Source organism: Piliocolobus tephrosceles, chromosome 4 (assembly GCF_002776525.5).
Source record: "Piliocolobus tephrosceles isolate RC106 chromosome 4, ASM277652v3, whole genome shotgun sequence".
Taxonomy (NCBI): Eukaryota; Metazoa; Chordata; class Mammalia; order Primates; family Cercopithecidae; genus Piliocolobus; species Piliocolobus tephrosceles.
Genome location: NC_045437.1, coordinates 146,260,813 through 146,284,607, shown reverse-complemented (window position 1 = coordinate 146,284,607; position 23,795 = coordinate 146,260,813). Strand labels below are relative to the sequence as shown.

General features: G+C 37.2%; 1 protein-coding gene across 3 annotated transcripts in view; it reads left to right on the top strand.

Annotated features, from left to right (window-relative positions):
* The window catches only part of KCTD16 (potassium channel tetramerization domain containing 16), a 317,761-nt gene extending 295,487 nt beyond the window's left edge, over window positions 1-22,274 (top strand). For all 3 annotated transcript variants that reach the window (XM_023187760.3, XM_023187761.3, XM_031935408.1), the window contains one exon: window positions 10,236-22,274. In XM_023187760.3, coding sequence (XP_023043528.1) covers window positions 10,236-10,690 — 455 coding nt within the window. In that variant the 3' untranslated portion in view covers window positions 10,691-22,274. The remainder of the gene's footprint in view (window positions 1-10,235) is intronic.
* The last annotated feature ends 1,521 nt before the right edge of the window (window positions 22,275-23,795 follow it).

Genomic DNA, 23,795 nt, shown 5'->3' with positions numbered 1-23,795 from the left:
TCTTCTTCTTCTTCTTCTTCTTCTTCTTCTTCTTCTTCTTCTTCTTCTTCTTCTTCTTCTTCTCCTTCTTCTCCTTCTTCTCCCCTTCCCCTTCTCTTCCTCCTCTTCCTCTTCCTCCTCCTTTTTCTTCTTTCTGCCACTTGCTAGGCATTGATCACTAATGTGAGTTTCTAGGTTTCCCTCTCTGTTGGGCCCGAGTACTGTGATAAACTAATTCACACTGAGATGTCTGAGATTTATTCTTCTCCCAAAAATATATGCAGTTTAAAAAGAAAGTCTTTTAGATCTTGATTATGAGTAAATCCCTGTGATGGAAGGTCACCCATTCTGGCATCTGGGAGCATTTATTCTTCTCTAGCTACCTATTTGCCCTAGGAGGTAGACATTAAGCATTGCAATTTTTACCTCCCTTTGCTGATTTCAAGGATTCAATGAAGCAATACAAGTAAAATGTGTGGCATAGGATAGGTGTTTGATAAATGTAGATCGGTCTTATCACATACATAGTCTCTTTCTTTCTCTCGTTCTCTCTCGCCTTACTGGACATTAGGCATGTGATCATATTTCAGGAATCTTCTTTCTCCAGAGTACCCTGTCCTGTGTTTATCTTCACTGTATTCAACAACGGACTCTTTTTCAGAGCTTTTTAATTCCTTTTCCCAGATGACAGATTGTCCAGATGTGAAACACTATCCAGCTGATTTTGCTGTATTTACCTTCTGCCTAAGTGGCTTTGCACCTTCCCAGCTGTATATCTGACACCCTTTCTTTCTCCAAGCTGTGTTTCCTCATTGTAAAATGAGGGCCACTTGTGGCCTCTCAGGTCTCTTCTGGGTCTCACACGATTCTCTTTTCAAACCACTGCTGCGGTCATGTGGGTCTGCCAGCACTGAAATTCTGCATGAGCATCCTGATTGGTCTTATCATGGCCGTGCTTCTCATGCATTCTACATTTTCTGGTCAACCCTCACTTCTTCCAAGTAGTTTATGACTCATAAATGTTTTAAGATAGTTCTTTTCCACCTGCGTTTCTCACAAAATTCACAGGGTTCTGTAGCTCTTGAACAATTGCTCTGAATTTAACTTTTTTTTTTTTTTAACCAGAAGGATTAATAGAAGTTTAAGTTTGCATTTGCCAATAAACCATAGATTGTTGTAGATTGGTTACTCTTGTCACACAGGCTGGAGTGCAATGGTGCGATCTCTGGTCACTTCAACCTCCACCTCCCAGGTTCAAGTGATTCTCCAGCTTCAGCCTCCCAAGTAGATGGGATTACAGGTGTCCACCACCATGCCTGGCTAATTTTTGTATTTTTAGTGGAAACGGGGTTTCACCACGTTGGTCAGACTGGTCTCGAACTCCCAGCCTCAGGTGATCCTCCTGCCTTAGCCTCCCAAAGTGCTGGGATTCAGGCATAAGCCAGCCTGCCCGGCCATATATTTTTTCCCTGTTGGAGGAGATATCACATACTGGTTGGTTGTTGAGTATTCATTAAGCAATATTAGCAAATATTATATCTTAATTCACTAGCAAGGGTTTTTTTTTTTTTTTTTTTTTTTTTTTTTTTTTTTTTTTTTTTTTTTTATGAGCTAATTAAGTGCACACTTCACACATTGGTGATTGCTACCAAGGAAGCCCTGATAGAACTGAGTAATGGTGGAAGGATACAAAATGTCCCACACATCAGGAAGAGAACCACTGACACTGTATCCTTCAGGTAGTCCTTTTCAATTATTTTCAATGGGCAGAGGGAAGGGAACTTAAATTTTATATATAAATATAATGATAAAAGACCTAAGAAAGCCTGAGCTTTTAAGTTATTCAAATAGCTGGTTACTTTTAGAAGTTATTGAAGGGCTGGAATCACTGGGGCAGTCATGTTTAACGTCAATATTTAAACTCTTTCACTCTGTTAATACTTTTAAATATCTCTCAGAAAATTTTCATGTTTGGATATTGTGTGCACTAAATAAAAAGCAGATGCTTTGTATTTAAAAAGATCTGAGTTTTAATTCTCACCACTTGTCAACTTTGTAACTTTGGATCAGATAATTAACCACTTTTAGCTACAGTTTCTTCTTCCATGAAAAGAAAAGAATAGCATCCTAACGGACTAAGAGATTATTACTAATTCACCATTCACTAACAGGATTATTGTGAAGATAAAATTATGTAAAGTGCTGAACACAATAACAAGACACAGGAAGTTCTCAATAAATAATATCTATTATTAGAATTTCACCAAGTTTCTGGTTTGGAAGAGTTCACTGTTACCTTTTTCACTTTTGGAATCACAATGCACAATAGGTAGCAAGGGAGCTACAGTACATCTTTTGAGGTGTTAGTCAAATATGTTGGGACTGGTATAGCAAAGCAGTTACCATTCCAGAGAAGAAACAGGTTACCTACAAAGTAGCTTAGCAATAGTAATAGTAATAGTGCCTGTCCCCTAAAGCATTGACCAGTATTAGTGCTAGACTTGCATAGGTGCTCAGAGGATAAAAAGGGTGCATTAAACAGATAGTAAGTGCATTTACATGAATTTAATGTAGTGTTCAGGACTCTGGTTATAACATAAAATTTACTCCCAATAGATTAAACCAAAAGATAAAATCATAAACCTAGGGATTGGGCCCATTTAAATACTGCTAGATATAGGTCTCTGTCTCTTCACTATTTCCCAGCTTTGCCTGTCTCACTTGGCTTCTTTCTGACTGAAAGTCCTCCCATTAGGTATGGAAGATGGCAATTGGGCTCACATACCCCTAGCTTGGCAACCTCCCAAATCGTAGAGCACATATGACCCACTGTATTTCACCAGAACAGTCCCAGTGAGGACTTGGATTCACCCGTCCTGAGTCTCATGCACTTACCTGAATCACCCATTATGGTCAGGGGGTGGGGAGTACTCTGTTCAAATATGGGGGTGCCGTGTGTACTCTGAGAAGTACCACCACCATGGTTGACAGTCATTTAAGGGCAATGTGAAATAGGGAAAGGGAAAGAAGGAGGCTTTTACTGGAAGAATGGAACACACAAACTCTGTAGTTAATACATATACATTGCATTTTAAGAGACAAAAGATGCCGAGATATTGATTGCGAGGAGCTGCAGGCTTTGAGAGACTTGTTCCAATTTACAAAAAAAGTCAGTGAAAAGAAAAATGAAAAAGGAAGTCTTTAGGATGAAGAGGACCAAGTAGGAAAAGGGATCAGGATGAGCTGCAGAACCTGAAGTAGGCAAACAAATATGTTTTGGGCAGAAGTAATCAAGTGTGATCTTAGCCCAAAACAGCTGAGACTAAGATGAGGAAATAAAATGAGGAAGAAAGCAAGAAAAAACCAAAAATTACTTGGAAAGTGGAATACATGTGTCATCAAGGAACACTTAAAAGAGCAAGGCAGTTATACAAATCATCGCATTGCTCTAAAATCTAACAGTGGAAGCTCCGGAGCTGAGAGGGTATGCCTGATCATTATCAAATAGGGAAATTATATAAATAGGAGCCATGGGCTAAATGGTTAAGGAAGTTAATTTTTTTACCTAATTGTTCAATGCTTTAGGGATGTTTATACTAATAAATTGCTGAGTGATGGTCAATTTATATGTATACACATGTATTATATATATATAATATATACACACATTTTATGTATAATGTATATTTTATATATATAACACTATATATATATATATAAAATAAATGTAAAACACTTTTAAAGTTCTTGATAGGCCTGTAGATTTTGCCATCTTCCTCTCTGGGTCAGCATGTTTTTGTCATATGTACATTGACTGTCTAGCAATATGCCTAAATATTTTCCATTCTAATGTCTTTTGCATGTCAGAATTTTCAATCCATTTCTCTTTTTGGGTGAAAGGTTTACTCTGTCACACACACTTTCACACATTCTAAACTAAACTTTGCTTTCTGTACATAACAGGCTTCCTCTCCCATTCATTTATCATGCAGCTATTCAATGAGCATCTGCTACTATACGCCCTGGCATGCTGATCTGTGTGTGCCCTGGAGCATAGTCTGGAATTCAGAAGGAAACAAGCACATCCCTTACGGTCTAGTGCGGAAAACAGACATTAAGCCAATAAACCTAGAAACCCACCCATGTTTATACATTATGGTGCTGTGAAAGCAAAGGGCAGGAGGTTGAGGCTAGCTTGAAAGTAGAAAGATGCATGGCTGGTAAAGGGAAGATCACACACAAAACCTTGAAGTATAAAAAATGGCTGGCAGGGCAGGAGCTGAACTGAGGTGATTTTTTTTTTTTTTTTTTTAATCTTCATTTCCTAGCTTGTGCAGTAGAGCACACATTCCTGCAGGTCAAGAGTGTCTTTCATTTCTTTTGCATCCCTCGCAGGGAGTGTCCTGGTTATTAAGGTGTTGTCTCTCAGCGCCAAACACATCCCTTTATACTCTATTTGTGATGCCAGGACTGGGATTTGGGTTAACCACGCAGGCTAACTACACTTTTCCTTTGCCTAGCTGGCTTTCTGTTAGGCTCTGTCAATAGGGGGTGCTAGAAGTAGACACTAAAACATGGGAAGAATTCCTTGCTTGCTCCTATCAGCGTCAACTCAGCTTTTGTTTACTCCAAAAGCAATTGGTTCCAGTTTCCCTTTTTTCCCCTCTATAATCCCCAGAGCCAGGCTGCTTCAGAGACACCAGCACCAGCAGGCCACATGCCCTCTTCAGATGTCTGGGTCCAAGCTCCACACAATGCCTCCTCTAAGATTTAAGGTTCTAATAACTGCATCTTCTTTTACTTGTCTCCTTAGACTTAAGAATGGTAACCACCTCGTGTAGCCACTATCTTTGTCTCTTTACTACTACCTGTTTGCATTTTCACTTCTCCCATATCTGTCTAACCAATACTTATGTTAAATTCTCGCTGTTCAGGTAACTGGTGGGGTGCCTGTGTTCCTGACTGACTCTGATGGATGCATGGATAGTTTAACTGTCTGTTCTTGCCCATACTAACCATCTCTCAGTAGAAGCTCCCACTGGGCCCCTCCAAGGCCAACTGTTCATGAGTTAAAAAGGTCAACTGCAAGCAAGAAGCGATGATTGTCAAGCTTGAAGACACACTTTTTTCAGAAGCTCTCATAGCCTGCCTGTTCCCAATCTGTCAGTATGCAATATCTTTTTCAAGGTTAGCAGAATTATAAAAACATCAATTTGGCCATTATTGACTTTTCAACTGGGATACCAAGAAAGCCTTTCAGCAGCCTCGATAAATTAAATCTGGCCACCTAGCTCCCAGACTGGCAGGCTCCTACATCATTGACAGAGAAGACAGGGAAAAGCAGTTTTCCCAGCTGTTGCAGTAAATGATGTGCATTGTGCTCACAGCCATTAGCAGGTGGAAAATTTGAAGTGTGGGTACATTGCAGAGCTGCCTCTTTTAAAAATGCATAAGCACTTTGTGAGTTTGCTAAGTCATGTTTCACTCAGCTCAGTTTGAATTTTTCATAGAGGAGAAATATTCTGTAGTCTTTCCTGTTTAAGTTCTTCTTTATCAGTAAGAACTGACACAGTGAGGTCTATAGTGGAAGGGGCCAAGTCTAATCATACCATTTGCTTGATTAGTCCTCAGTTTTTCTAAGTTGTAAAATGCTTGAAGATTTAGGGCTTAATATAACTGAGTTTCCTGCCTCTCCCTGTTTAATCCAAAATGCAAATTCTTTCCCATGCTGGATTTGAGTTTATTTGATGTGTTTTCAAGTAAATTTTTATCCTGAAGAGCTCATCCATTTGTGAAATTTTAAGCATTGCACTGTAAAGACTCCTTTTTCTCCAAAAACATCCCCTGTTCACATACCATGTGCCACACACAATATGTGCTTGTGGTCACTCACTCACCATTCCTATGCTGAGGCAGACATTACTAAGTACTGAATACACATTTTCCTGATGCATCCAGCTGTAACATCAGTGTCATTACTAATGTGATATTCCAGCTAGACCTAAGAATTAGTTGTGTAGTGTACTGATGAAAACATTATAATTATACAGCAAGCCCCTGACTTGTTTCCTTCATATGGAATAGTGTCAGGATTGTAGTAGAACAAAGATGTATAACTAAATGGAATACTTAGTGTGCCCCAAATTATGAAACATCCTTTACATTAGCTACCTCATTTAATTTTCTTCAAAGCCCTGTGAAGAGAATACTATTAACAGCCTTATTCTTCAGATGAGTAAACTGAGGCTCAGAGAGTTTAACTAATTTATGTAAGGTCTCATAGGTGACAAATTGTGAAGCCTGACTCTGGCACCTGAGACCTGCACTGCCATGTTATCAACTTGATACAATTCAACATATGTGTTCAGCTCATTCATTGATTATTCATCAAACATTTATCAAGCCGCTCTTATGCAGCAGGCACCAAGAATCATATTCAACAAATTCAGCAATGACTTATTAAAAAACAAGGTAGAGCTATTAGGCTCTCTGACCAGCAACTAGATAATAACTCCCCAAACAGGCAATAGATTTCCTGCTTTTTTAATATCAATAAATCAGACTTTTCTTGGAATGAAATGGTTTTCTTCCCACATCTGGCTAATCAATTGTAACCTATTTTCTCCCCAAATGGAGAGAATTATTCCAGCCAGTATTGAAACCTCAGCAAATTGGAAGCAAAATACGTTGCAATTTGAAATACCAAGGTATTTATGAGATCGTTATTTGCTATAATTGGGGGGATTCTAGAATACTTTGTGTTACAGAACTGACCTTTCATAGATCTTTCCATACTTTCCAAGACTTGTAAGCACATCACAGTGGGACTGCAAGGTCAAAGGGGTCTGGAGCTTACATGTGTCATTTCTGTGTTCTGATTTAAAACCTCTTTGCTTGTAATTAGGTTCTTGGGAAGAGAGTAGTGAGGCAGACAGTGCTCCTAGAAAAGATATGGGGTGGTTATCTTCTCACGTTTGATTATTTTTCAAACTTCGTAACGACTCTTCATGTAGGACTACCTTTGGGCTGTAATACTATTAATCCTATAATATTGGATGAGCTGGATGGGGCCGTTCTGATCCTATCTTTCTCTTTTGGTTTAATATAATATATAGACTTCAGAAGCCATCTCATAAATTATCTTGCCAAAATAAATGGCAAGTAAAACAGTCAAATGTTCTCATAAAATCTTGAAACACGGCAGCATGACAACCTCCACTAGAATTAAGTTGTTCAATTTCCCTTTGATAGTGATAGTGCCCAGAATAAGTAGAAAGCAATACTTCTGTTTGATAGCAGGAGGATCCCACATGATATTTAAATACATGATCATCCCAGCAGTTCAGGAAGGAAATAACTGCATCATTGGCAGGTTCCTGGCTTGGCACATAGTGAGGACTTCATGCAATTTTCCACATGAATATACAGAAATCCTTCACATGATGGTGTTTGTGTTGTTAAAATAACTTTTGGAAGACTGGGTGTGGTGGCTCACACCTACAATCCCAGCACTTTGGGAGGCTGAGGCAGGCAGATCACTTGAGGTCAGGAGTTCAAGACACACCTGACCATGGTGAAACCCCCTCTCTACTGAACATACCAAAAAATTAGCTGGGCGTGGTGGCAGGTGCCTGTAGTCCCTGCTACTCAAGAGGCTGAGGCAGGAGAATTGCTTGAACCTAGGAGGTGGAGGTTGCAGTGAACTGAGATCGTAGCAGCACTGCACTCCAACCTGGGCGATAGAGCAAGACTCTGTCTCAAAAATAACAACAACAACAACAACAAAACCCAAACAAAACCTTTTGTAGAAGACTCAAGTTTTCTTCTGGGTCCATTGAATGAAATGACTTAACCATGGGGAAGGTGATTGACTCTTGGACAAAAAGACACAGCAATTGCTTCTCTACTGGTTCAGCAGGGTTTATGGCCAAAATATTTTGTAATCTTGCTTTAAGGTAATAGGTGTATCCCAGCATGTATTTCTTCTCTTCTTCCTTTTTGTATTTCCCCTCTCCCTCTTCTTTCTTTTTGTAAAAGCTAAATTCAATTTCTGCACTTTTTCAAAAAGGTTTAAAACCAGATTGTCTCTGGTTTGATGTGATTACTTTTCTTCAGCGCAATTCATTGGAACCATTTCTCAGTTAAGTCATTTTGGTATAGGGGTTGCCGAGTTTGGGGAAGCAGAAGCAGATTCTGCCTAGTGAAGGTAAAAAATGATGCCCTCAAAATGTGTGCTGGCAGACAGAAACCATTTTCTATTACTGATATTTTCAGTCACCAGCTGGTATATGTTGAACAGTTTCTGTATTGCATGGAAAATGTATAATAGCATGAGATAACTAGAACAATACTGCTATTGTGATTCCTTTTGGCTAATTGGATTGTTGCAATTAGTTTAACGGCTTTATAAACACAATGATTACTCAGTCACATTTTAGAAAGTGACTTGAAAGAGTGGGTATAATTTAGGAATACTTCTGGAGTTGTGATTTATAGAAACTTTTGTTTTACTTTCTCTTTAAAAATTGTATGGAGATAAGTAGGTATATATGTTTAAATCATTTAGTGTGTAAAGAACAGGCATTATACAAGAAGATAGGACATAACTTTCCTAATAGTTTTCATTCTAAGTTTTCTCTACTTTGACTGTGTTAGAAATGGCAATAAAGTAAGATCCTATATAATGTGACCTATGATTCATGAGAATAAGATATGGTGTAAACCAAAATGGGGTCTCCTTTAAAACTATATAAAGGTACTACATTATCCTTGTCCTCAATATCATAAAGGAATTTGTTCTCTTTATTTTTATGGATTAAGTACAAAGAATTGTAGAAGTGCCCAGCATGTAATACATGATCAGTAAATAGTATTAAGTTTATGACTCCAGGAAGACTGTGGCTGTTCAGAGGGTGGAAGTGGGGGGCAGTAATTTATTTTTAGGAAGTTGTTTTGTGCCATGATTGTGGACTTTTTTTCTTCTTCTTCTTCTTCTGGTTCATGGAGCCACTGTGCATCTGCAACATTGCTCTGCCTTCAAATTGCTAAATGCAGTGTTATGAGTCAAGACTCAGAGGAATGGGAGAAGAGGGACTCACATTGGCTTAAAAAATGACACAGAATATAGTTTATCATATAAATGAAAAGTTCACTGGCAAGACTAGCTTCAGGTGTGGCTAGATCCAGGTACTTAAAAGTTATAATATGGCCTTTTATTGAATTTCTACATTGTTCCTTGGTGTATTTGCTCTATTACAACAGCAGATACTTCACTCTGCTTATATTAAGGAGCTCATGGCCTAGTAGCTAATATGATATATAACCATGTGTAATATGTGCTATAATAGAGGAACTTACAAAGTAGAACTATAATTCAGAGAGGAGAAAAAAGCAAATACGTCTGAGGAGAGGTTAACAAGAAATTCAGAGAAGTTATAACCTGAAAATTGTTTTGAAGTAGAAGCAAAGATTTTACTAACAAGGATACTGAATAAAATAGTTAATTGGTATGGTTATGGCCCTTGGAAGATCTGTATTCAAATCTCAGCTCTGCCACTTTCAAACTGTACAAACTCTGGCAAGTTTCTTAAACTCTTGGGGTCTTAATTTCCTTGTATGGAGACTGAAATTGAAACTACTGAATTAACAGAGTTTTCGTTAAGGACCAAGGAGCTGAGGGATACCCAGATAGGGACAGGCACAGAGTCAGTCCCCCTTCCCTGGTTACTGTCATTCTGCTTGGATAGCATCCTCCTGTTGTACCTGACTGCTGTCACTTGGAGCTTTCCATCAGCTATGGGAAATCGGCCAGCTTTTATTGAGAATTTACTGTGAGAGAGATACTGCATTAAGAATTTTGACTTATCTAACTCCTTCTTATAACTCCAGATAGTAGGAAAATTATTACCCTCAAACCACAGATGAGGAAACTTGACTCTGAAAATCTAAGGAATGTGCCAAGGTGACAAGCTTAATAAATGATGTTAGCTAGGTATTTCTGACTCCTGTGCTCATGGGCTCAAGCATTATACTATATTTCCTGTTATATAGCATGCCATCATTAATTTCCTCCCCTCGTGGACTTGGCTTTTGGGTGCTCCTGTTGCAGCCCACCCTGGGTACCACCCCACTTTTTCTAAAAGCATGGTTCCATGGTGCTTCTCTTATGTGTGTTTGTGTGTATGTCCAAGTGCTATACTGCTACTCCAACTGACCTGGCTGGCATTAATCCTTTGGGTCCTGTGCTTTCTTTTCAGGGGAGCCTTCCAGATGGTCACCCTCACACTGCGATTGCTGCTGCAAGAATGACAAAGGTGACAAAGAAGGGGAGAGTGGCACGTCTTGCAATGACCTCTCCACATCTAGCTGCGACAGTCAGTCTGAGGCCAGCTCTCCCCAGGAGACGGTCATCTGTGGTCCCGTGACACGCCAGACCAACATCCAGACTCTGGACCGTCCCATCAAGAAGGGCCCTGTCCAGCTGATCCAACAGTCAGAGATGCGACGGAAAAGCGACTTACTCCGGACTCTGACTTCAGGCTCCAGGGAATCGAACATGAGCAGCAAAAAAAAAGCTGTTAAAGAAAAGCTGTCGATTGAGGAGGAGCTGGAGAAATGTATCCAGGATTTCCTAAAAATCAAAATTCCAGATCGGTTTCCCGAGAGAAAACATCCTTGGCAATCTGAACTTTTACGGAAGTATCATCTATAAGGGAGGGCTGGGGGTGGGAAAAGAAAAAAAAGAAGTCTTCATTTTGAAATTAACCTCCTAAAAGGAATTCATATTTTAAAGGAAAAAATACAACTAATGATGCACATTTCTTAGAACACAATAGTCCATTGATATACTACTGCCTACTTTACCTAGTTCACCTTAACATGTAAATCCACAGGGTAGATTTCTTTCTAGATGTGGAAGTACAAGAAAATCTTTTTTAGTTATTTGTTTGTTTACTTGGTCCCATGTGCTAACTATCTTATATAAAATGAGAGTCAGCTACATAAAAGTAGCTGAGAGGCCTTGGGAATCGTTTATCCCAAACCGGGTTTTTTTCTCTCATCTTCTACCTCCCTCCTTTGAATGAGGGTATGGTAAAAAAGGATCTGGCCCAATGGCATAAGTTTGGAATTTTAAATTTTGCTTTTTCCTTTTGTTTATGGGGTAAGGGGGGAATGGCAGATTTATATGACTTTTCACTCAAATCTATATGTGCCAGTTTATATTGACTCCGTATGCATGAGTATTTGTGCAACATAAGCACAACTAAGTATGTATATACACACTACGCACACGATGCCAGGGCCTAGACATCCCAAGGGCTGTACTCCTGCTCCCAGCAGCCCTCTCTTAGAACATTTCAGATGGATGAGCTTCTTACTCTTTCTTAAAATTCTTTTGGGAAGATTTCCCAACCTTTCTTCACAACGCTTTCTAACATCAAATGACCCTCATCATCAACAAATTATATTCCTTATTTTGAAATTAATACCCTCAGGCTCCATTTAACTGCTTTGCTCTTTGTCTGGATTAAGAGAGGATGAAGAGGATGAGGAGAGCTGGTCAAACATTCTTTGTGTTAAAAAATCAAACATTCGTATTCGCAAAATTTTCTGCTAAATGACCCCATACTCAGCCTTCTCTACCCTGAACTAAATTATCACCTTTCTCTCCATGTTTTCAGAATTCTTACTGCCCACAGTTTAATAGTGTGGCCTTTCCACGTAATCCACGTTAAGTTCTATGTTCCTGTGTTGTTGTGGAACTAAGGACAATACACAGTACTCGAATAAGGGTCCGGCCTTTTGTTCGTTTTAGAGAAAGTTGTATTCCACATACAACCTAATAATTTCTTATAAAAATTTTAAACTACGAAGCTACATTTTTACTTGCTGGTAGCCTTTTTTGTTTGCCTTTGGGATTCGGGGTTTGGCTGTGCCCATGCTAGGGTTTAGCTGTGTCATTTTTATGATGTCTGTAACAACCCAACAAGGTAACTGAAGCTCCAAAGTTAAGGTTTCAGATTTCTAAATGAAACAATCTTTTTCAGTTACATCCTGACCGGTATAGACACAGCCAAAAAGAAACCGTTAATAGCCATCCATCCATGTAACTCTGTATTTTACTAAGGTACCAACAGCTCTTTTATAGACTTGTGCTACATGAAGGTGGAAAGACCAGTTTTTATTTTCAGCATTCCTCATGCATTTCAGTGGTAACCAAAAATTGATTTGTCAATTATTAATTGTGTGCCAAGCACTCCTAATTTGTTTTATTGCGTGTGTGTGCATGTGTGTATGTGTATCACAGGTAATAAAGGCAATTGGATGATATCTGTAGGAGGAAAACAATGACTAATTTCTTCCTTTTGAAATCTTTCATTGATGCACATTTATTATGTAAGAGGTTCTGTCTTGATTTCTGTTCTTAGTGATGATTAGTATATGAATATTTTTCTGAATTTTTGTAATTCTCGCCTTCACACTTGGATGACAGGCTCAGCTAAGGTTTCCTTTCCTGAAGGTTTGAATGGAGTTTAAAGTTTTACATAAGTGAAAAAGAAAGTATATCTTGGGAGCTGAGTTGTCAAGATAATTATAATTTATGAATTTAAGTGATGTTCTTTTCTGTATTAATATATTAGCAGATATTTGATCTTAACTACAACATAGCTTTGTTTGTAAAGCCTACCAGTATGTCTTCATTCTTTTCGATGTTTCTTGATAGCACATGAAAATACCATCATCCTAATAACAGAAGATCTTGCAAAGAATCACAGAGCTTAATGGGTCAAGAAGTTGAGTTTGGGGAAAATATCCTGAAACTCACTTTGGTCATATGATAATTGTGTTGTCACTGGAAGTGCTGTCAAAGACTTTGGTGTCTAACTAAAATGGCCAAAGTTCCAACTTCCTTAAATTTCAGACCTGACTGTAATGGCCTCAAGATAGAGAGATGCCCTCATAAGAATTAAAGAATTAAGATGATAGTCAACCCAATATTTCTACTACATTCTTTAAACAGGAAATTAAACACTGCAAAAGGAGTGTTAATGGCAGTGTTCTTCTGACCCCTGACCTGTCACCAGTTTTCTCTGCTCTGACATTCCTTATATACCCAGGGAACAAAGCTAGAATAGAAAACCTGTTTAAAACAATCACAACAGCAATATTTTTTATTTTGGGCCACCTCTCGGCTGGCACCCATCCCATGGTAAAATATTCAAGTAACTAAGACAATAGCATGGTGTTTATTTGTGTGAGTGTTGGTATAGAGATGAACATAGACCTGGCCAGTAAAAGGCTCTGAGGAGGCTTAAAGTACCTAGTTTGAGTGGAGTTATCAAGTGAGGTTCAGATAGCCTGCAACATTGGAAATGAGTTCTGGGTAAGTGAGTTATAAGAGTACATGCTCTAGTAACTCTGGTAGTCACTGTGACTCAGGCATGTTTCCCTGAAGTTAAAATAGTTTTTAGAACTTTTTGTTTAATTCTGAACAAAAAATATATGTGGTTTGCTTCTAGAACATTGGTTATGACAAGGGCCATAAATTGCTAATATAAAGAAATTAGTAGTATCAAATGGATACAATGAATGGGGAATCACATGCGTGGAGCCCCAACTTAGATTACTTCTGGGAAATCCCACTAAAATCCAGTGAGCTTGGGGAGATCATTCTCTAAAGGTATGTGAGTCGTCTAAAGTCAGAAACGTATTTACAAAGTCCTTCTACCCACTATCAAAAATGAACTGATCCACATTCAGCAGGAAAAGGGGAAGACAGGAATATAAAACTACTAGATCATAGTGTGATTTTCTTTCCTCCACTAGGAAAAATTGCACTGAAATGCTGTCAAAAAATAATGAAGTGAAGTGGCTTCCAATATATGCACTGATGTTATCCTTTGTATTTATAGGCACAGTTATCTTACTGAATATGCATGCATGGTGAATTAAAATAAAAGGGGAAACAATGCACAAATAATAAGTTTTCCCTTTGCTCTTTATTCCTTCATAGTTGTATCTATTCCAACCAATTCATTTTGGGGGAACACATTTATTAAAGGGTGCTGACATGGAACTTTTCTCTTTACAGTTAGCCTTGTTCGTTTCAGAGGAATCTTTATCCATAGGCACAGGTGTGTTGCTTGTTCTGGGCCCCATTACTTCCTGTGCTTCTGGATTACTTTTGCTTTCCTGGGCTTTAGATTCTTCTCTGAGTATCCTTTGTTGGTGTCAGACAAAACATGCTCCAATGAGACAAAAGGAAGGCATGTATGGTGTTTTGCAAAATTACTTGACACCAGCTCCCACAATGGGAACCAAATTTTGATTCTTATACATTTTCCTTTGTTGCAATTCCAGCCTTCCAACTTTGTATCTACTATAGTGTGGATCTGTGAATTTGAGTGCTGGTATTTTCTGCCACTATATACCATGCCATGGAATTTGACTAGCCTTAGTCTTCTAGATGATCTTTACTAGAATTAAAAAAGATTCTTTCTGTGAATTTTTAGGAAGAATTCTTTGTCACCTCCACCTGACACACCAATTTTCAAAAGAAAAACAAAGGGAGTTCATTTTTCCTTATGGTGACTCTTTGGCAGATAAACGTTTTTGCCAATTTGCATGCTGGGTTACGGGTTTAGCATGGGCCATTTCTCTCTTTAATGTCTTGGTATTATTGGCGTCTTGCAATCTTGATGCCCCACGTTTTCAATTTATTTATTTTCTTTTATATTGTCAAAATAGCACACTAGAGAAAGAACCAGAGTGAACATTCTGTATCCTGAGTTACAATGGAGTTACATGTCATTTGTATAGAACTGTATAATGATTAATATCTGCAGAGGAATTAGACCAAATGAAACCTGCTGGAATAGGTTTGATTTATATTGCCTTCATCATTCTGGTTTCAGACGAAATGGTTATTGCTCTCTACCACTGCTGAAAGAATAGAGTCTTAAACTTTAATAATCACAGCCTTGTGATGCAAACACAGAGCTTATTTGTTTGAAATGCCTATTATTCTCATCTTGCTGTATATGTTGAAATGGAGATTCTTTTTCCAGTGATCTCCATTGCAAGCTTTTTAACAGTGTTTTTTAATACTCAGTATGCATAAAATTCATGTGTAGCACTTGTAAAAATGCAGATGCCTTCAACCTATCTTCAAAGAGTCTGATTTGGAAACTTGAAGCAGGGCCAAGAAATTTGTATTTTGAGCTAGTCTCCTTAATAATTTTGATGAAGATTGTCTATAGACCTTATTTTGAAAAATTCTGCTGTTTAGGGAATATGCAGAGAACAACAGTTCCTTTACTTCTTAGCATTTCCTCATTTTCTCTAACTTCCTTCCCACTACCAATAAGTCAAAGCATGCATTATTCATTATCTTAAGAGAAAACACCCAAAGAAAAACATCCTAAGACTAGGGCAGAATAGATTTTCATGAATTCTTTGCCATTTCATCTGCTGTATGTCAACCATAACCCTTTCTCCATATTGTGTGTGTATGTGTATGGGTTTTTTTCCCAAAATAAAAACCTGCATTATTATAGTCTTAGCTCTGGGTAGATGGGAGCATATCTCTGAGTGAGATGTATTCTAATGATACCCAACAAGAAATAAAAATAATGATCTTTCCCAAGGAGAGTTGTTTATTTCTAGGCCCTTACTTAGTATGAGTAGGAGGAAATTGAAAGTGATCCATAATTTAATGATGTATATGGCCCCAAAGGTGATTCCATTAACTGCACATAAAATATAACCAAAATGAATATGGAATGATTAGTGAATTCAGCTACATTTTACCAAACAAATCCTGTGCCATTGAACTGCTAAATTTGTCCAATTTGACTCAATCAGGACTATGAAGCTCTCAGATAATTGAAGATCCTGAACCCTGACATTAACTAAAAACTTGAAGCCAAACTCATGTTTGAGAATAAATGCCAAAAAAGAAAAAAAAAGAAAAAGAAAAAGAAAGCAAGAAAGAGTGAATTCAAACGGGTTTCAATGATCCAATTGACTCTATTCATTTAACAGAATAACTGGATACATACCAAATTCCCACATTATAAGAAAGATAAAAATAGAGATCACACTTGTCATGATCATGAGTGAATATTTGAGTAAATATTATTGCCAAAGGAAAGTGAAGAATGCTTAATGAAACTGTTGAACATGAGCAACTAATTATGTTAAACTGGCCAAGATTAAAACAAAAATGGTTAAATTTGATTCAGTTTGTTGCCCTCTCTCCTCTGCTTCCTAAGTGGGATTCCTTTTCTGTCCTGGCTTCCTAATGTTCAAAAATGTTTCTCTTGTTTATGAACAAATTTTGTTGCCAATTAGGTAAAAAATGTTAAGTTCCCAGACTGTCATCCTTGCATTATTTAGGAAATTTACTTTTAAAAGGATAAAGAAAAATGTGTCTGGCCTAGCAACTATCAAGGGCTTGTCCTGGAGGAGGGCGGAGGTAATCTTCCTGTTAATCAGCTTTGTAAAAGCACTTATATGCCACCCAGAGGGTTTATTAAGTCTCTTGTCTCCAGCAACCTCCTCCATCTTATCAGTTTATTTTTAGAATTGACCTTTAGATAATTTACCTGCATTTGCACAGTGAAAAATCAACATAACTTTATATTCTCTTCCTGCTGACGTGGTCTCCATCCATCATAAATGGAAGCAGAACTGATGTTTAATAAAGTAATGAGAGTTGCTTTCAAATTATATCAGTGTGCATGTGTGAGTGTGCACATGACCATGTGCAATTTTTAGGTTTATGTCAGTTCAGTGGATAATGTGTGTGGGAGTGCTGAGTGCATGGAAAAAGCCTTTGGTTACATAGTTTAACAGCTTTTTATTTCAGCACAATAGTTTGTCTTTACTGTGGATGTCAGTCCTTGAGAATGTTAAGGAAAGCTGGTCTCCTCATGTGGAATGCAAACACTACTATTTTCTGGGGAAAATTCAAACTCATATCCATGTATATAGTGAAGAGTGGCATCTTATTCAAAAAAAGAATGTATTTTTGAAAGCTAAAATAGACACAAAATACACATTAATCATCAGTAGTCTTTTTTAATTGCAGCCAGTGGTCAGTGGTATATCTATACCTTTGGGTGAGAGACAGAAAAATTTCAGGAAACTCTCCTTGATTCATGTGGGTTATGTGCATTTAAGGCCGTGGTTTTCAACCAGGGGTGGTTTTGCATCCCACAGGTCTTTTGGCAATGCCTGGAGATATTTTTTGCTTCATAATTTGAGGGGTGCTACTGACACTTAATGGGTATAGGCCAGAGATGCTGCTAAATATCCTACAGTGCACTGGAAAGCTCTCCATATCAAAAAGTTATCCAGCCCACAATGTCAATAGTGCTTAGCTTGAGAAACTCTAAATTAAGCATGGGTTTAAATTTGTCAAGGCATTTTTTTTTCTTCTGTACCATATATGGAAGTCTTCCAGGTCAAGAAATAGAATAAAATAGAAAAATAAAAATCAGAACCAGTTTAAATATGTATAGGAATTATATGTATGGAAATTATTTGAAGTTACACGTAATTATCTCTTTATACACATGTGAAAGCTGAGATTTAGAGAAATAGGAAACTTTTTCCAGGGATCTGGTAGTGATGAGGAAGGCCTGTAGTTTATGTGTCTTGTCTTCTTCTACTTCAGTCTTTCTGCTTCAGAAAAATTATACTTCAGTGATGTTGTCAATCTTTTAACAGCTAAATGTGCTTGTTGTGAAGCACTCTGGGATCCCTTTCAGTTTACATGATCCTGTTAAAGATGTTTCCCAAGCTGATCAACAGTAGACCACAAGGTGCTCTCAGAAATGAAACCAGTAAGGGGGAGAAAGTGTTTAGAGCAGGCCAATGATTTCATTGTCTGTAACTGCTTATCATACACTTTGTTACTTTGAGTTGAATATTCCCTCACTGAGGATGATAAAATCTTATTGGAAAATATGTTTTGTAGACTTACACAGCGGGGGCTCCCATGTCCTTGTTTCCAAACATGACAAAGTCTAAGCACAAGTCCTGGCTACTGAGCCTTATTGTTTAGTTTATATGTAGTGACGTTGTTAGAACACAAAGCACATTTGTGTCTGATATGATTTGACATTTTTCTTTTAATATCATACCAACATCCCAGGGATGGAATAATGATAGGGTCATTCTAATTCCATTTTATACACAGGAAACTAAGGACCCAGAAAGTTTAAATCAGTCATTCATTTGTTCGTTTATGCATATATCCAGCAAATATTTGTTGGGTACATACCATATATAGGTCACTGTCATGAGCATTATAATGTCTAAGCAATCAAATTTGGAATAAAGAACTTGAATTAAGTTCATTCAGATCCTAGACTAACATTATTTCTGTATGTAGTTCTGATCAATATTCTAGAATTATGGTTTATGTATCAAGTTATAAATAATATATATTACAGATTTATTATTATGTACCAAAAACTCTACTAAGTACGTTTCATGCCTTATCTCATTTAATCCTATCATAATCCAATGAAGTAAGCCCTACCACTATCCTCTCTTTACAGATGAGGTCAGTGAGGCTCAGAAAGATAAAGTAGCACATAAAGGCTCATAGCTAAAAAGTGGCAGAGCCAGATTTTCCTCTTGAGTTTTTTAGACTCTAAAGGCTGCTGGCTTAACCATCTCATTGTACAACCTATTCTCTCTGTTCTCTGAACTTTGCCTGTTTCTACTCTCTCTTATTCTAAACAAGGTGGGATCCCAGTCTGACATCCTTCCTAAAAGTCATCAGTTTTATTTAATTGCAAATGCCATTAGACTTGCATCTGCCTAGGAGGTAAAGGAAGGGCAGATTTGCTACAGGTTGTACTTTATGCCACAAAAATTTTCAAGGGGGCAATAATGTTGTAGAACAAGTATCTGGTGAGCATTGACATCCTAAGAAACTCACCATGATAAGCTAGCTTCCAGGTCAGGAGAAAATGACACCTGCAATTGCTTGCTGTGCTGCATACAGGTCACTAGGGCAAGCTTCAGGAGAAGTAAAATAGGTGTATGAGCATGTTTATGTGTGCTTATATATGAGTGTATCTATGTCTCTGCTATTTTCATCTTTTGGCTTGTTAAACAGTCTCAGTGTTTTATTCAAGACAGGTCAAAAGTCCAAATGTGATTAACTGCCCTCAGCATCTCATTGTTACTCTTATAAGTTGGGAAAAAGAGAGGCAGCTTTAGAAAAGAAACTTCACCGAAATACGTGCATGTGTGTGAGTGTGTGTGTGTGTGTGTGTGTGTGTGAGGAGTGTGGATATTTATGTGTGTTGTATGTGTTTATGTGTAAAATTATGTGTATATATGTACATATGTGTGTACATCTATCTTAATGTATATATATATATACACATATCTATATAGCTATACATATGTATACACCCATGAACAAAGCTCATAGCTTAAAATTTTGGAATTTTGAGTTTGGAGAACTTATTATTATTACAATTTATATATGGTTTCCTAGATGGTCGAATATAGTTCTAATTTTCAAAATTCTCTTCCACTAAAAGTGGATATATTTATTTATGGTGCCAAGAACATTAACAAAATATTTAGATTTAATATCTATGGATAATAAACCAAAAAGAGTGCATTTAAGGAAACACCAAACTTGTAAAAACTGGCTCTCTTATCCAAACCATTTGTTGGAATTTCAAACTACATGTTTTCAAACTTCTTCATTCAAAAACAAACAAACAAACAAAAAAAAAACAAAAACAAAAACAGAAAAAACCCCAAACACTACCAAATGAACAGTCATAATGTTTAAGAAGAAAAAGAAAAATGTAGGTCTATGATAGCACAAATTCAATGGTTATTGTCCTAGTGGTGCTTCACTTACCTATTGGTTAATTTATTATATCCTGGTTAATTTCACTTTACAACTTATGAGGGTTCCTGTGTCCCTATATGATTTGTCGGTGCAGCTAATTATCTGTTTAATTATTAAAGCTATAGTAAATAATTTATAATATGCATACTGTAAATAGATACTAACGGTCAAGGGCACATTGTAATAATCACAAATTTTTAGTCTCCTGCAAATAACCCTTAAAGCCTGTTTATACAGTACCCAAATACTTGCTCACAGAAAGAACAATGTAAATCAAATACAAGAAAACCTTACTTACCTATTTTGGCATTCTACAGACATAACAACCAAATGACCGAATTTTGGACATCTTAAGGATACAGTAAGTTTTGTACTCATTCATAGCCATGTGCTTTGCATATTATTGGGGGATGTGGAAAATATTTAAAGTCAACTTGTGCAAACAGAGATTCCCCGCTGCTCCTTGGGATCAGTTTGTATGCACACAAGCCCATGCCTTCAACTGACAGTCCTAGCACAGATCCCTCCTCCCAGAGATCTGTCAGAAGCACTTGTAAACTAATCAAGCACGGTCACTGAATCCTTTTTTCACCAGCCTTCTGCAGATGCTGTCTTAAAACATGAGAAAGAAAATCCATTTTTTTAAAGCAATGAAATGTTCTAATTAGGTTTGAGAACATTTGAAGGAGTGATTGTTTTCTCCCCAAAATTTTGGAGCAGAGGGGAGGTTTTACATCATCCTAACTTCATGTTCCTCTGTCATTTTATTTTATTTATTTATTTTTAATTCCAAAGGAGAAAGTTGAATCAGGATAATTTGTCTTAAAACATTCTGTTTAGTTTAGAGATGGACAAACTAATGTATTTTTGTAAATCATGGGTGGCAGATGTCAAAATCTCTCATTAATTATCCTGTTTTTATCCCTAAGAAAATTGATTCATGAATTATTGGAAAGGTATTCTAGTTAAAACACACAGAAACACAAATTTAGGGGAGCTGCACTTCAGAGAGTCCCTCTGTAATCTGTTAACAGAATCTGCTTCAAATGAGTCACTCCTGAGATTGGCAATGACTCCCAGCTTAGTCTGTAAAATCAGGAATCTTTGTGTTCGCTGAAGGAACTTAATAATCTTAGTTGAATTCCTCTTCCCCATGTCTTTCAAAACCAGAGCACTGGGTCGAACCTAACCAGCAAAATAATTTGTCCAAATTAAATTGATGTGTTTACATAATATCAACACCACCCTTTACACTTTTAGAGTTAAAGACCCTGTTGGTCAGGTTACCTGGAAATCTCAAATGCATCTGACCAGGGATTATCAAGCTCCTCATGACATCTGTTTCTGATGCAATGAATGTGATGTTACCACAAATAGAGGATTCTGAATTTTGCTGGTACTAATGCTGAGTGGTGACTTACTGGGGCCTTGCTTATGTTACCTTTTCCTGCCCTCATTCAAGCACTTGATGACTTGGGTCAGTTTGTTGCACATTGATGAATAACAAGTGACACCCAATGAAATTACCTCTTCTTCTTTCCAACACAGTTCACTTGTACATAAATGTAATGTCAAATTGTTTACAGGTTATTTTTGTGTGTAATTGTGATAGCAGATTTAGCTCAAACTTTAAAGGAATTTGTTTACTGACTGGTGTTAAAATGAATGTGCTTATTACAGTATAAACATCATTAATTATGGACTCACATGAATGCATGTCTACATGTCGTCAGTTCTCAGCAGCTCGGTTATTCAGCAAAAAGTCTGCAGTCTGTGAATAGCAAATATACATAAACTACTGTGACTCTAATAACTCAGTAACTGTTTTTACCTTGGGATGTAACACTGTAGATCTTAGCCTGCTGTATTTCTTTCTTACCTATTTGTTTTGCGAGAAAAACATAATGGAAAATAATACTACTAATTGTCCCAATGGAATTGCACATCATTTTGGCAATCATTGGTTCACTCAGAAGGCAACTGCCTATAGATGGAACAGCCCTGAGCAACATATAAATATATACATGCATATCTATGTATGCAATATCTACACTGCAAATTACTACCATCTATTCTCACTGCCAATGGAAGCAAACTACTCTTTTCTTTGGATTCATTGATGGATATAAAAAAATTAATTTGCTATTAACTGCTTTCATATTCTGTTTAGTTCTTATAGTATGGTAAATGATACAGGTGCAGTGTCAGTATTGTAAAATTGTATTGTGAAAACTACAAAAGTCATTCTGTGGATATATTTTAAAAGGAAGAACAGAAACTATATTTCAGATTCTTGTGTGAATATAATTACAGAATAGGTAACTATTTTTATGTGTTTCCATAAATGACTCCATTTCATATGCATTGTAATTTAGCACCAATCATAATAAATCATTTGGTAACATTTAGTTGTTATATATATATCTATTTCCAGTATACATAAGAGACTGATGAGTCAACATTATTTCATGCTAACTCAAGAAATTTAGATGAAAGATAATTACCATTGCAATTAGTTTACTTCTGGTTTGTTGTGGCAGCTTTCTGAGTTGGGGTACAGAAAAGGAGAAGACTTAATGAGTTGGTTATTTGATCTACTTAGAATTAAACTGTAATAGGTGGAGGCCTTGCCTTTGTCTCTTGCTAATTGGATGGCTTTGTACTATTTTTCAAACCTCTTTAAACACCAGTTTCCTTATCTGTAAATAGGAAATAGAAATAATGGATACATCACAAGGTTCTTGTGAGAGTTAGATAATCCATATAAAGCACTTATCACAGTATCTTGTACATTAAATAAGTGCTTAATAACCCTTATCCATTCTTACTATTATTCCAAAATGCAAATTTAACAAAGGAATTCAACTTCACACTGAATATCTGAATATATATATATTTTACTCTTTACCATTTGATGACATTGCTAATAGTGCTAAGCATTATGTTTTTTAATCAGAAGGGAAAATTATACAAAAAATAATTTTACAGCTTGGGAGAGCTTTAGAAATAATTCATCCTTTTACTGTTGTGAGTGTTTTTGGTGGCATACTTGCCCCATGATATAAGCTATCTCATGTAAGTGAGATAACAGTTACAGCTTCGTTTTGAGAAACTATTCTAAAGTCACAACATCCATACTGCATGGACCCAAAGTAAAAAGTCCCACAAGGTACAGAAGGCCAAGCAGGAGAAGGTGAGGATCTAGTCTACAGGAATCCTTAAAACTCTGTTACCACTGAGATCACTTAGGAATGAGAGGTAGAGTCTATTTTGCTTCAATAAGCTGATCCTTAGCAATAGTGGCTACAGGGATGCTGTACCATGCTGAATTTCAGTCTACAAGAGGGATGGATGCTTAGATAGACCGAAGTGATGGAGGGGTTTGGAGAGAAAGTTTTCCCATTAATTCTTTTGTGGAAAGCTGAGGGCTTTCCTCTGAAAACTTGAGAGAGAAGAAGCAACTGTGATGGAGAATTGTGAAGTTAATAACCTCCAAAGCCTTAGAAATGGACTAAATAGAGCCAAAACTTCATTAAATTTAGGCACAGGGAAAGGCTAGGCTTTGTTTCAGAATGATATAGACAAGTAAAGAACCAACATTAAAAGAAAAAGTTGGCTGCGTATTTACAGGATGAACAGCAGGAAGGAATTTGTCACCATTGTTCTGCCCAGAACAGCAGCTAGTTTTCCTCAAAAATCAAGGGTCCTGAGAATACTCCCTAAAGCTTCTGCGATGTGGGTGGTGAGGACATAAGGGGGTTCTCTTTACTTGCTGGGAGCCTGGGTGGAGAAAAGGGTATATGGGGAGCCCAAGAATACAGTGGTAGTGGATCAGGAGAAAGACTCCTCTTGAGCTCTGTGGAGAGATTTGGGGAGATTTGTACATAGCCGCTGATGAAAAACTCGTCCTTCTGACAAACTAAAT